At 42.2% G+C, this 13,528-nt stretch overlaps 1 protein-coding gene across 20 annotated transcripts in view; it reads right to left on the bottom strand.

Annotated features, from left to right (window-relative positions):
- The window catches only part of celf6 (CUGBP Elav-like family member 6), a 143,108-nt gene extending 130,893 nt beyond the window's left edge, over positions 1–12,215 (bottom strand). For 17 of the 20 annotated variants that reach the window (XR_011602400.1, XR_011602409.1, XR_011602415.1 and 14 more), the window contains exons 1-2: positions 11,740–12,198; positions 1,875–1,957 (exon numbers count right to left, since the gene is read on the bottom strand). Coding sequence is in view for 16 of the 20 variants with exons in the window: in XM_070968141.1 (XP_070824242.1) it covers positions 1,875–1,957; positions 11,740–11,989 (333 nt within the window). In the remaining 4 variants the exon portion in view is untranslated. Of the gene's footprint in view, positions 1–1,874; positions 1,958–11,739 lie in introns of all 20 variants that reach the window. The other 3 variants (XM_070967842.1, XM_070967970.1, XM_070968361.1) reach the window with 2 other exon arrangements.
- Between the last annotated feature and the right edge of the window lie 1,313 nt (positions 12,216–13,528).

The following is a 13,528-nucleotide window of genomic DNA, read 5'->3' as shown; positions in this document are numbered from 1 at the left end:
AGTATTATTTTGTTGACCTAACATTTTTACCCTAATTTTGTTTCATGTATCATCTTCTGAGAGAAAGACTTTTTAAATGCCAGATGTCTCATTGGAACAAAATTTGCATTAAGGTTGCCTGACAGTAACACAGCCACAGCCGGACTGCACAATCATGTCTGCAACGGTGTGTGGAGGAGCCACTGAGAGGGCAGCATTATACAACAGAGCATTTCAAACCATCAGGCCTTGACAATGACAATGAGGCTTGTCCAGAAGTGTCACCTCTCTCTGTCTTTGTCTGTGTCTGTCTCCCTCCAACTCTACTTCTCTCTCTCTCTCAGTCTCATGCACGCATCAGCACACACAGACACACACACACACAAACACACAGAAAGACAGAACATCTTTATTAGCCCTCTGTATGCAGGCTGTGCTCAGCCTGAGATTGCAGGACTGACCCCTCGCTGCGAGCTGTACAGGGGAAATGTTTACTCAAACCCCACAGAACATGCCATTAACCTCCTTCTAGATAGAAGACAAACAAGAATGTCCCTCCATGAGGGCAATAAAGACAGGAACACCTATCCAGGACCATCATGACAATCATCTCATTATGAAGCTGCGGGAGGCAGTAACGAGCCAGGGAGCCCGGTCTCTCAGGGCCTCTTTTGCTGCAGTGTACCGATGTGCCTAACATTCAGTGAAGTACCTATGAAATGCAGTGAAGTGCAAACAACTGATTAACCCAACAGTGAGGAACAATAAAAGCCCCCCCACACACAGTCAAACACCTCTGCCCTCCCTTGTCAAACCAATCCATACTCATACTTTCTTCCTCTACTAATTCCTGTCTCTTCCTTCCTATCTCCCTCTGTCTCTATACCTCTCTCCGTCCCTAGAGATTCAGATGGATATCCCGAGGCTCTGATTAAAGCCCCTTACTGACAGGGTGTCTTGGTATGCGGTGAGAGGAAAAGGGGGAGTGGAAGGGGGCAGTGAGGAGCCTGGGCACTAGAGCAGTTTCTCCTTCTTAGGGACCTGCGGGTGTAATTCAATCACACCTCGATAATTCCCCTGATGTGAGAGTCGAATCCCCCTCACACACATCAAGTACAGATAGACACCACGAGCTCACGCTCATCCCAGATTGAGGGTCTCCTCCTGGGTGGGCTTAAGAGCCCACTACTGGGTTCGTTTTACCTGTGTCGTTTTAACAGGCCATTATTTTAATTGAAAAAGTTACCCGCCCGCCACAGGCAAAACGATAGAAGGCGAGGGGAAAAAAACAGGGGAGAGAATTAAAACAAAAACACCAGATGGTGATATACATGGTAAAAATGATTGTTTATACTTACTGTTTGATTATATGTGATAATGAGAGTGGGATTCCTCAAGGCAATTAGTGTCTGCGGCAGCCATATTGCGAGAGGACAGGGGAAGGACGGCACGGGCTGTTATGAAAGAGCGCTTATCAAATATCTCCGCCGGGGTGATTAGTGTAATAAGACACTGCAAGGTGAGATAGGCCACTAACGCTCTTTTAGTATGTCTGCTTGTGTGTGTGTGTGTGTGTGTGTGTGTGTGTGTGTGTGTGTGTGTGTGTGTATAGGTGAGTGAGCATGAAAGCCTGTGTGTGGGCATGAGCAAGAAAAAGAGGCTGAGAGGGAATCTGAGAAAGTATGAGTGACTTGTTCCATCTGTTTCCATCTGTGTGTGTGTCTGCGTGCCTGAATGTGTCTCTTAATGTATACTGTGTCCCCATGCGCCTCGGCATGTGCGCGTATGTGTGTGCGCAAGGGTGATATGATTCCTATGTTAATGTAGGTTCCCATGCCAGGCAGGCTGCCCCAGGGGCTGTAGCCTATGACAGAGGGCAGATCGGGGCCACTTACCCCTGGCAGAGTCTTCTGTTCATGGAGGGCGCTCTGGGCCTTCAGTGCTGACTCTCTGGCACAGTATGTTAGAAAGGCACATCCTGCAGTATGAGGGAGACAGAAGAGAGACAGACTTATTCCACCAGACAATGCCTTCACAGCTACATCCTACTAATGGCAGGAAGAAGTGTTGCAGTGACAGAGAATTTATGGCTTTGCTTAAAGGGAATATTTATGGTATGTTGTGCTTTTTAGGATGCTAAGTCGTCTTCAGGACTTTATAGGAGACCACAAAACATGAAATCCAAGTATAAAGTCGGTGTCATTATGACGATCGAGGGATTTCAGCATTTAGTACCCATCAAATACACTGTCTAAATGTAAAGATGCTGATTGTAAAAGGTAAGAGCACAAGCCATATAGCAGATTAAAAGAAGATTAACTCCAGCTATCTCTGTCATCTTTATGTAAGCCCACTTAGACCGCACAATGTGAACTCTCAAATGCAAATCTTCATTTTCACTGGATAGCTGTACCATAAAAGTCTATTCTAAACGCAGCATGTGAAGCCAGCCTAACGCCTCTCCAGCAATGTTTGTTTTTTAAAGATTAAGCATTCCTGCAGTCGACTTCCATATACCACTTTGTAACCTTCCAAAAGGACCCGGTGATTTGTGATTTCACTGAAGTAATTCCAATGTACGCAAGCCGCAGCACAGTAGAAGACTTTACTGGAGTTTTACAAGCGAGGGCCGAAAAACATGTATTACATTAAAATGGAATTCATATAATCCGCCCTCAATTTGCAGTGTGGCTCTCTGAAGTTAATAGCTGTACGCCATGAGAGAAAATAACATGCTAGCTGAGAAATAAGATTCAAATTTCACACAATTTTGTTTTTGTTTGCTACATTGTTGCCTCTCATTTTTTCCCATTTATTTCAATACAGTGAAATGGGCTGAGATCAATAAAACAGCAAAAATGTTCAGCATACAAGTGTCAAAGTGGCATGTTCTTGGAGTTAAGCTTAAAGGAAATAGTGAGGGAAAATGCTTAGTCACCCCAGATATGATGCTATTGTTTTTTCAGGTATAAAGAAATATGGACACTGCTCTCTGATGAACAATCACTTTCACAGTTATTGAACGGGGCACAGAAGGAAAAAGTCATATGCATGCATTTTTTTTTTTTTTTAGCTGCCAAGTAATCAAAATCCTCTGGTGATGAGCTGAAACTGAGCCCTCACACATCTCCGTGGGCTTGAAAATTCAGAATGAATATGCATCAATAAATAAGTCCCTAACAAAAATGTGATGGCTTTCGTTAAAGGGTGAGCGCTTGCTCTGTTACGCGCTTGGCAGAGCTGACAGTGGGTGACCCCGTTCAGAAGAGGTTTTGCACTGTGCAGCATAATTTCCCATTACTACATGTCACACCTGCTGCCAAGGATTCCCATGGGAGAAAAGAGACACACACACTTGTACACACACACACAGATGATACCCGGCATGCAGCACATAGCACCCATCGCCCCCGAAAACCCAGCAACGCACTCTGGCACCCGGCCAAGAGAGCTCCCTTTCACGACAACCTTCACCCACCTCCACAACTAGGCAGTTACTCAAGAGGAAAAATCACCTAAACGACACTGATGAAACAGCATGCCACACAGCAAAGCAGAAAAGTTTGGAGCCTGGGGAAACACTCTTCATCCTTTTGTGACATTACAAAACTGTAGGACACGAGCCGAGGTCTCCCGGGGGGGCATGTGCTCGCAAAGGCTTATGGGAATTGTGGGCTGCTGCTGACAGTCATCTGCCACTGCCCTAACCTCTTTTGGTGGTTTTTTACTGTGCCGCCTTGCTGCATATTCCCCAGAAGTTTATATATATATATATATATATATATATATATTGCTATGATGAACAAATCCCAGTCATCTGTGTGTTGATGTGTGTGTGTGTGTGTGTGTGTGTGTGTGTGTGTGTGTGTGTGTGTGTGTGTGTGTGTGTGTGTGTGTGTGTATATATCTTGACAAGATTTCATCACATCATTTACTGTAGTGTGAGTTTAAAAATGTGTCATGAAACTCATGCAGCAGTGATGGTGTTTTATTTTTTCTCGACAAAGTTTACCAGTAAAGTTTTATTTGACCATTGTCCTTTCTGGAGAGCGGCTTTGGACTGCTGGGTCCTTCAGTGAAACTGAAGCTGCAAAAAGTGTCCACCTGAGCATGAAACTGATAGAAACACACACTGGGGTGAAGTAATTTTGTAATTTCAGAAAACATTTTCATTCATCTTTTCACTTTTTTACTTTTCTCCTCAATTCAAAACATGTTTAGTTTCAGTGATACTACATCTATTATTGTACATTCACCACTATAGTTACTAGTTACTTCAGAGTAAGATTTTATCAGTTTATAGGATATAATGCATAAACTACCCAGCCGTTTATGAAGTAATTAAAATCAGTTCCAGTTAATGCATCAATAATAAAGATCCAATAATATAACCAGGCCCATCCTGCATCATGACTACTTAAATTGTTGATATTTTAAAATTACTTCATTGCAAATACTTCCTTACTTCTACTTTAGGAACCTTCTGAATGCAGGATTCTTATCGAGTATTTTTTATTGTGTGGTACTTGATTAAATCATTTGCGGTTCCTCCACCGTCCGTGTTTTCCAGGAGTTTGCTTAAAGCAAGTTAAACTGCATTTAAAACAAGTGAAGCCAACTCCCCTACTGCAGATTTGTCGCTTGAAGAAAAATAGCATTTGAGACTATTAGTTCAAATGACTTGTTAAACTGGGCTTTTTCTGTCGCTTAGCCTTTAATATTCAGGCCAGCTGCATGGCTGCCTGTGCTTCCTCGCAGTGGTGGAAAATCGGCAGGACTTTAGTAAAGCTTCATATCCAGCAGTGCTGGCTCTGGGGACATCTTGAGCCCATGGGAGTCAGTGATTGAGAAAGCCAGTTGTAGAACAGATGAGCATTCAGCTTGGAGAACATGAGGAGAGGCACCATGATACTGTTTCAAGGGAGGTAACAAGGATGTTGCAGCTGGTACAGTAGCAGGTTGTCATCTTAACATTTTAAGCTGACTAATTGGCATGGGATTCCATTCATACTGATAAGTTATCCCACATTGTTGTCCCCTTGGTATTACATAAAATCATGCTAATGGACCTCTCAAAAATACGCTACTTTCATTGGTGTGTGGTAATGCAGCAGCATGTGCAAACTGATGCAAACTTCAGGAACTGAAGCAAGTCTTGTAAGTCTTTAGCAGTAACATACAGAGTATTTGCAATAAAAAGGGTAAAATATGAAAAAAAAAAAACACTAGTTCTGTCTTTTAATGCTTTACACTGCTGTTAAGATGTACAATATTCATTTTCAGCACATAACTCAGATAACATTTCAACTTTCCTTTGTGAATTAAAGTATGAATGAAGCAAATATTAAGCAAAGACTGGAGGAAAGAAGATGCTTTAAATGGGAAAAAGCACGAGAGGACATGGACAAAATAAAGGGTATAAGCTCTACTGGTGGTTCAACAGAGGCAATGGTGGCATCCTGTGATGAGCAGGTTAAGTGGGGTGAAAATAATACTTTGGTAATCAAAGACAATTTACCACACTATAATTTCAGTGAGGGACAAAAGTTCAACAAATTATATTTAAAGCAAATGAAAAAGTAAACCCTGCAAACTAGTTCAAAGAGAACACAGGAAATGTGAAACGTGCCTTCACGTTTTCTCAACACGTCTCAGGTAATTACTTAAAGAACTTTCCCCCCTGTAATGCTTCTTCTAACAGTTTGTTTTTAAATGGAAATTAGTATGTGCTCACAATTGCATGCATCCAGGCATTAAGAGTAAATTGTGCTTTTTCAAAGGCGTCAGATACCTGTAATTGAAATAACTCCAGAACAAATTTGTATAAAATTTCAATTCATTACCACCGAATTCATGAATCATGAGCAATTTGCTCTCCTTCAGTCTCCTCACACGCCTGATGCAAGAATGTTCATTAAAGTGGGAAAAGAATGCAAATTAATTTCCTAAAAAGCAGAAGGAAAAAAGTAAAACAACTGGATGCTGCGCAGTGTGGCAGCCTGACCCTCTCACAAGCACTGAGACAAATAGGATGGGGGGATTCATTCACCGTTTCACATTTCTCTGTTAACCACACGATAACCCGCGGAGCGTCTTTCAGTCGTTCCGTCCATCTACATTCGAAGCGGAGCCATTCAGAGCAGTGAGCTGTCTGGTTCACACACAGCCCGCTTTCTAATGATCAAAGAGGTCATCTGTAGACTTAAGCTACGCCTGTCACTCAACTTACACAAGCTGCCAATCACTGTCCAACGCTTCCTCTACAACACTCGTACTGTGGATAAAACCAATACAAACATGGGTCTGTAACTCCTCGTGGCCGTTCCTAAAAGCCTCAAAACAATTCTTTCAAAAAGCAACAGAATTACATTTCACAGAAAACCACAAAACTGTCTATGAATTGAAAAGACACTTTCAAGGATTTGTTGCTACATTCTATGAGTCATTTGCAATTAGATATTAGTGCCCTACTGTGGTTTACTTTTGACATTTTAATGCCTGAGAGGGGTTTTTATGTCAATTTGGCAGGCTATTTATAGCCAATTACACTGCATGGACCTACCAAGGAGAGGAGAATGGATGAGGATATTTAACAACTCTTTGTATCTCTTCCTCCTGGCTGTGTGGCGCAGCTCAGAGTCCCTCCTCTCAGCATCAGAGACGGACTGATAGATAACGCTACTCAAGCAAAAGATTTGCCCCCCACTAACATTCAGCATGTCTGAACAATGCATGCATTCTGGCACTGACACTAAGTATTATGATAATGTAGTGCTCAGCGAAATGATGGATGTTAAACAGCACGACCTGGCTGCACCGCACACTGACGAGCACCGTGCCCGCCAATAGTGTCAAGTCATCTCACACGCTGTATAAGGCTCCCTGACGACACACAAACTATCAAACCGACATTAAAGGCAACAGTGTCTAACAACTACGAGGCAGGATATAATCATCTGTTAAAAGAAACAGATGAAAAAAAAAATGCTTTTGAATAGGTATCAGTATGAAATCCCACTAATCCTCTGAAGTGTACAGGAAAATACAAAACCTAAAATTCCCCTGATATTCAGAGCAAGTTCCCTGGAGATACCCTCAATGTCCAAAGTATGAATTCTCAAAGCACAAAACATCTGTTCAACCTGATGCAGTACAATCTACATGAATTAGTCATGAGCAACGTGACATATTTTGATCTGCCCTTAAATCCATAATTATGGTGCAATTCTGTGTCACAGGACTCGGGCTGTGAAAAAAGGTAGTGCTGCAAATCATCCATTAGGTATGGTTTAATAACTGATGCCAACAGCCATATACATCATCTATCCGAAACAAATCAAATCTTTCTCAACCACAAACTAAGCTCAAAGAGGGATTTCAAAGTAGTAGTCAAACTAAATTTATGGCACAGCGCTAAATCTTTATGAACTTTATGTTTTTAGGCATCATGGAGCCAAGCTGATTACATCCTCCTCCTCTCTTCTGCTGCTCTGCTGTGAAAAATGTTTGTGTTACCGTTTATGACGAAAATGTGGATTGAATTTGTGAAAATGTTACAACATTGGGAGCCTCCCGGGCTTTGACATAACAGCAAGCCACTGTCCACTGGCATTTTATGCATTTTCATGAACCAAACAGAACTCAAACTACTACTGCACAAACTTTAAACCACCATGCAGTACTGTACGTTTACTGTGGACAAAAGATTGCTGCAAAATCTTCCTGTGCAGAGGCGGAGGAATGGCTCAAGGTCTGTTCTGCTACATTGTTGATGATAGTTACACAGCCACAGCACTTGTCTTTGTAGATTAATCCCATTCATTCAGGCAGTGCAACATCAGGAAATCAAGCTTTTCACTGCACTGTGAGTTGTAGAGATCTGTGAAGTTGTGAGGAACTGTTGTCAACACTCAGCTGAGGGATTTCTACCAGGTGGCCGTGAGTCTGAGACTGTCATGTGACCCCAACTATCAACCACCTGCATGTGACATCATGATGTGAACAACCCACAGAGGTCAAATGCCCAGGCCTTACCTTCAGCCAGTAGGAAGGATGAAACGCTTTAGATGAGTAGCATAAAGTCTTCAACTATAATTTAATTTCAGCCTGAGGCTGTAATACTTGTACAGTGGGTTCATTTTCATCTAATCAAGGTTTTGGACAAATATGATCTATTACTATATTAGTGTGATGGAGCCACAGCAAACTTGTTTCACTGTTTAGAGGTCTGCTTTAACCCTGTGGTAACTCTTTATTTGGCCCTTGGCAGCATCAGAAAACTAATTGTGACCCAACACACACTTTAAGTCGATTTGGTAAACTTGATTTATTAGCAAATAGGCATGGAGCATTAGCATTAGCATTCATCAGGTTTTTGGTGTTTCTGGCCACCTGATGAATGTAAGGCAAATATTCACTCTTCTTGTAGCTCTGTTTCTGTGAGGAAAATGTATGTTTCTTTAGCTCCGAAATGTCCCCAAAACATTCAATAGTCAATCACTAACTTTGTCTGTTGGTCACTTCCTGCTGGGCAAGAAGGCTATAGTTAATTTTTAGAGTTGTTTCACAGAAAACATCTGTCTGCTAAAGCCAGAATCAACATGATGACAGCGGTGAGAGCGATGCAAAACAGTAAAGTTGCGTCAGAAAACCAAAACAAGGAGCTAAAAGATGCTAAAGTGCTCCATCAAGCTGAGGGGGACTGCAGAGTCATGTGTTTCTTCTCTGTGGGTTCATTACTGCAAGTAACCCATTTAACAAACAAGTAGTCATGTGATCCATTTTCAATAACAATTATTATATTTTTACATATAATTGCTTTAAATTATGAATTTAACCGACATCCCAGAGCGCTGAAGCGGTTACATGCCTTTGATTTCTGAGACATCAACATGATGAGGAATCTCAATGGAAGCTTTCACTGAACTGATGATGCTGACGGTTAAGCCTCGATCCATCTGGAGACTGTAACAAGCCATGCTCCAGCCACAGTGTCACTGTTTCATAACAGTGCAGCTTTCACGTCTGAATATCTTAAACCTGAAAGTATTTGTTCGCAAATACAGAGAGCTGAAAGAACAAAACTTTTTCACAAATATAAACTTTGCTGTCACGTTTCATTTCAGCAGGAAGCTGAAAGACGAGGAAATGTTTAAAAGGAAAGCAATATATTATTATTATTATCATTATTATTATGAAGTTATGAAGTGAAGTGCATACAGTTGAAGCTCCAGACAACAGCCAGTGGGCCTTGAGATAGGACTGTTTGTCAAATGAAATCACAACTTATTTTCAGAGTTAGAAGTCTGATTATATAGAAGACGGCGGCACTGACCTTAGCGTGTTGTTCACAGCAGCATTCAGTTTGAACAAACTTCGTGTAGCATTTTCAAGGACAGTTAAGCAAGTAATTAATTTTACCTTTAATTCCCCTACAAAAACTTTCCTCCATCTCAGAATGGGCTTTCAGTCAGTGTTTTAAAGGCTCTCCTTGAGTGACACACCCGATTATACACTATACCTACTTCTGTTTTGTTAACGAGACTAATCCCATTTTCTTACTCTTGTACTGTCTTGCTTCAGTCCACAGATATCACACATCGACGCAGCAGGAGGCACTGAACATGGTTTAGGTGAGTGGCCAATAAGAAAAACTCATCCATATAATGCATTGGTGAAATCTTATTAAAAGTGCACGCTTGTGCTCCCAAAGTGACTTTGAATGTCACACGGGATGAAGTGGGCATAATGCATACATGAGAGTGGCCTTGGTGGAGGATGATTTGAACGGGCATACAGGCTGGCTTTGGAACAGGATTATCCTTCCAGAGGAAACCATCCTCGGGAGTGTTGACATTCAGGGCTGGTCGAGGACAGGCGTAAACAACACGAACATCAGAAATATTGTTTTAATCGATCATTTGGTTCCAAAGAGGACCACCGGAAAGAGGAGGAGCAGCTTGAGCACCAGTGACTGATGGCTGGAGGAACAGGTGGTGCATGGAGACCTTCAGGACTGCACACACAAGAAAGCAACACTGAGCCCACACTCATTTCTCCCACAAGAGCGCTTGACTTGTGCTGATCAATAAGATCATGAACTGTAGCCACTGACTTACATATCATACATAATTTGCCTGCCTTGCAAATAGATTATTTTTACTGAGAGTGAACTGACAGTCCAGTGCTACGTGGTTGCACAGGTGAAGTGCTGGCTGTGCGTCTGCTCGTGTGGTCGTGCGTGATTTAAAATTACATCTTAATCTTAACATAATTCCCAAATACCTGCAAAATACTATTAGTCACAATAGCAGCAGCTGTGTGACAATAAAGTTCTACAGAGCGTTGTTCTTCATCTGATATTAAACTGTAGGTTCCACAGTCAGCTTACCATGACACTGGAAGTGTGACCTTATTTTGGATTTCTATTCCAATAAAATTTATATATTTAAAACACTACCAAAAAAGGCTTTAAAAAATCACTAAAAACAACATCGATAATAATAATAATAATAATAATGATAATAATAATAAGTTCTCATTACAGTTGAATGATTATTAGATTCAACACAATAGAATCAAATAAAACACTGATGAAAATTAATGTGATTGAAAGCTTGTAATAAAACAATAACTTCTAAATGCAAGTGGACACTGCCTTTCAAAATCTGCTTATTAGAAATACGTTAAAAGGCTTATTTTAACATACTTGTTTCTACAACACATGCAAAAAATATAATGGGAATAGTAAGTTGTGTTTAAACCCGACTTGGACTTTGAATTTAGGACTTGGACAGGATTTTTCTGTAAATAAAAGATCCTCACCGCACTCTGGCACTCATTATTATAGCTATCATTAGAAGAGATCGATCCCTGATTTCCCCTGGCCTGGCTAATTACTAAGTGAATACTGATCCCGCTCGTTTTGGACAATGAGGAGGGACGAAGAGGGGGCTGAGAACAGAACAAGAGAGAACGACGATGCATGCTGGATCTCAGCCTCTACTATTATCCTGCTTTGTACTTCCTGACTGCAACCCGCCCACGGAGCTGCACAACAATACAGCTGCCGTGTAAATAGTATTTTCCACAGCTAATGACGTCCGAAAAGTAGGCTACATAATAGCTTCGCTGAAAGGTCAAAGCAGCATGCCAGCACCACCTTAATCACCGATGCTGATTGCCTGATAATGGTTTGCATTTTCCGCTCCCCTGAAAGCATTTATTTCTCTCTGACAATATGCAGCAAATAGACTCCGTGGTGCACAACGGAAGGTTTGTTTTCTTTTATTATTATTCTCGTTTTTCTCATTATTATTTTTTAGTTGTGAAGACATTTCTGCAGCTGCAGAAATAAGCCAGCATCGAGCGCTTGCCTGTCCCGCCCCCTTCAGTGGGACGTTCAGCACATGAGAGTCAATGTAAACACACAAAGGCGTTTTCAGCTGGAGTATTCACGTGGATGGGCTGGACGCGCTAACAATTAACCCTGCGCTCGCAAGCCATTCACTTCCACGTGTTCTCGCTCTCACGCCTCATATATTCGCGCGTGCACGCGCGCGCGCGTGTGTGAGTGTGTGTGAAGGCTCTACGGGTCTCCCACTCTGTCCCAAACATCTGCAAATTAACACACTTTTTTCTTCTTCTTTTTTTTTTTTTCATGCCCCAAAAACTGAATCGGGACGCTCCTTGATGCCTCTCCGCCTGACTCCCTTTCATTTTCTAAAGGAGCACAAAAGTGAAGATACCAAAATAACCAACCTTTATGCATTCCCGTAAACCTGTCTTTCAGTACAGTGAGTTCGTATATCTTTCCGAATTCCTCAAACAGGGGTTTCAGGTCTTTTTCCTCCAGGTTTCTGGGAATCTGCCCGATGAAAAGCTTGATGGCGTCGTGGTCCTTCATTGGAATGGTGTTCTGGCCGATGGTAAGCCCGTTCATCCTGCCGGCGCTGTTCGTGGTGCTGAATCCATTCTCTTGCTGCACTCCGTTTGCAGTGACTGTAGCCATCTTTCCTCAATGGGCCGGCGAGCTGCTCTCTCTCTCTCTCTCTCTCTCTCTCTCTCTCTCTCTCTCTCTGTAGTCAACTGCACAGTGCACACTCCCCCCCTCCGTTATATCTTCCTCTCTCCCCACTCCTCCTCCGGTTTTCCCTCCCTACACTCTCTCCTCTTCCTCCACAGCCTAAGCCCCCCTTGTTTGGAATCAGCCTTATTTATTTGTTCTTATGCTCTATGTGTTTTCATTTTTTAAGTCCCCCCCTCTCCCCCCCACACCCACCTCAGCTGCCCCTCTGCCCGTGACGTCACTCGTACTCTTACGAACAGACCCCGCCCACCACATCATTTGCATAATGAGCGCGGCCCCAGCCAATGAGAGATCGGCATGGCTGAGGGCCCCACAGGGCAGAGTAAGAATGCAAACATTTGTGTAGAGTGGAAAGCTTGGGACATTTAAACGGTGCAATGGCAGCGTTTGTGCTGCTTCTCCTGCGTTCGGTCATTTAGATGAGGCACAGTTGGCGCTGGTCTAGGGGGAATAGCAGCTTTGTAATGGCAGTTCACTGCAATGCTGAACATCCGTAGTTTTAAATATTTATTGTAAATGATAACTAATGAAGTGACAAATCAGAATGTAACACTGTGGCTCTAAAGAATGAATCCTTTCTGTGCCGATTTAAAATTTGAATGAATTTGACTGTATCATGGAGGATTTACAGTGTGCAGAGCCCTGCCCTCATAACACTTCTGGTCGCTTTGCACAGGTGTTCTGCTGATTTTTCTCTTTTCTTAAATCCTCTCAGGTAAATGATTGCATTCATCTGGCACACTGGGCATACACAGAGTCCCTGTCAGATGTTTAGAAAGGAAAGCAGCAGGGCTGTAAGTCCCGAGGACCAGTCACGAAAGGCACTGCTGTGAAGCCTTGTAGAAATGTTCTCTACAGCAGTGGTTCTCAATCCTGATCCTCAGGAGCCAGAGCCCTGCTGGTTTTCATTCTAACCATCTAACAGGGGCTATTTTACACCTGAGATGCCAGGTGAATGCTATTAACTATCCAGGAGGGTAGAAAACCAACAGAGCTGTGAATCCTGAGGTTACTGAGAACTACTGCTCTATGGTACTGTGCTCGACTAATGTACTATTTATTTTTCATGGTATAGTTAAGAGCTGTTTTAAATATAAATTACTAGCAAAATTCCCATCCACATCTACAGAAGAAAGGAGACATAAAAAGACTAATGATGGTCTACAATGGAGCAGACCTAAATGGAGGGCATTAGAGTTGGTGTATTGCTCAAGGACACTTCAGCAGCAGAGACTGTTCCTAATATGGGGCTTAAACACACCTCTGTCATCAAGGGCCAGCACCTTTTTCAGCTCCAAGTCTTCACATGTGTTGTGATCTTTCTTCATGTTTTATGTTTTTCTCTAACATAGCAGCAGGCATTTTGTAAGCTCACAGATACTTCAGACATGAAGCGCATTCATCAATGGTTTCAAACCGCAGCTGCTTTCATTTAAAAGAACGATTTGAAAAGAAAATGGA

Source organism: Chaetodon trifascialis, chromosome 1 (genome assembly GCF_039877785.1).
Source record: "Chaetodon trifascialis isolate fChaTrf1 chromosome 1, fChaTrf1.hap1, whole genome shotgun sequence".
Taxonomy (NCBI): domain Eukaryota; kingdom Metazoa; phylum Chordata; class Actinopteri; order Chaetodontiformes; family Chaetodontidae; genus Chaetodon; species Chaetodon trifascialis.
This window is presented reverse-complemented; position numbering and strand designations above follow the sequence as displayed.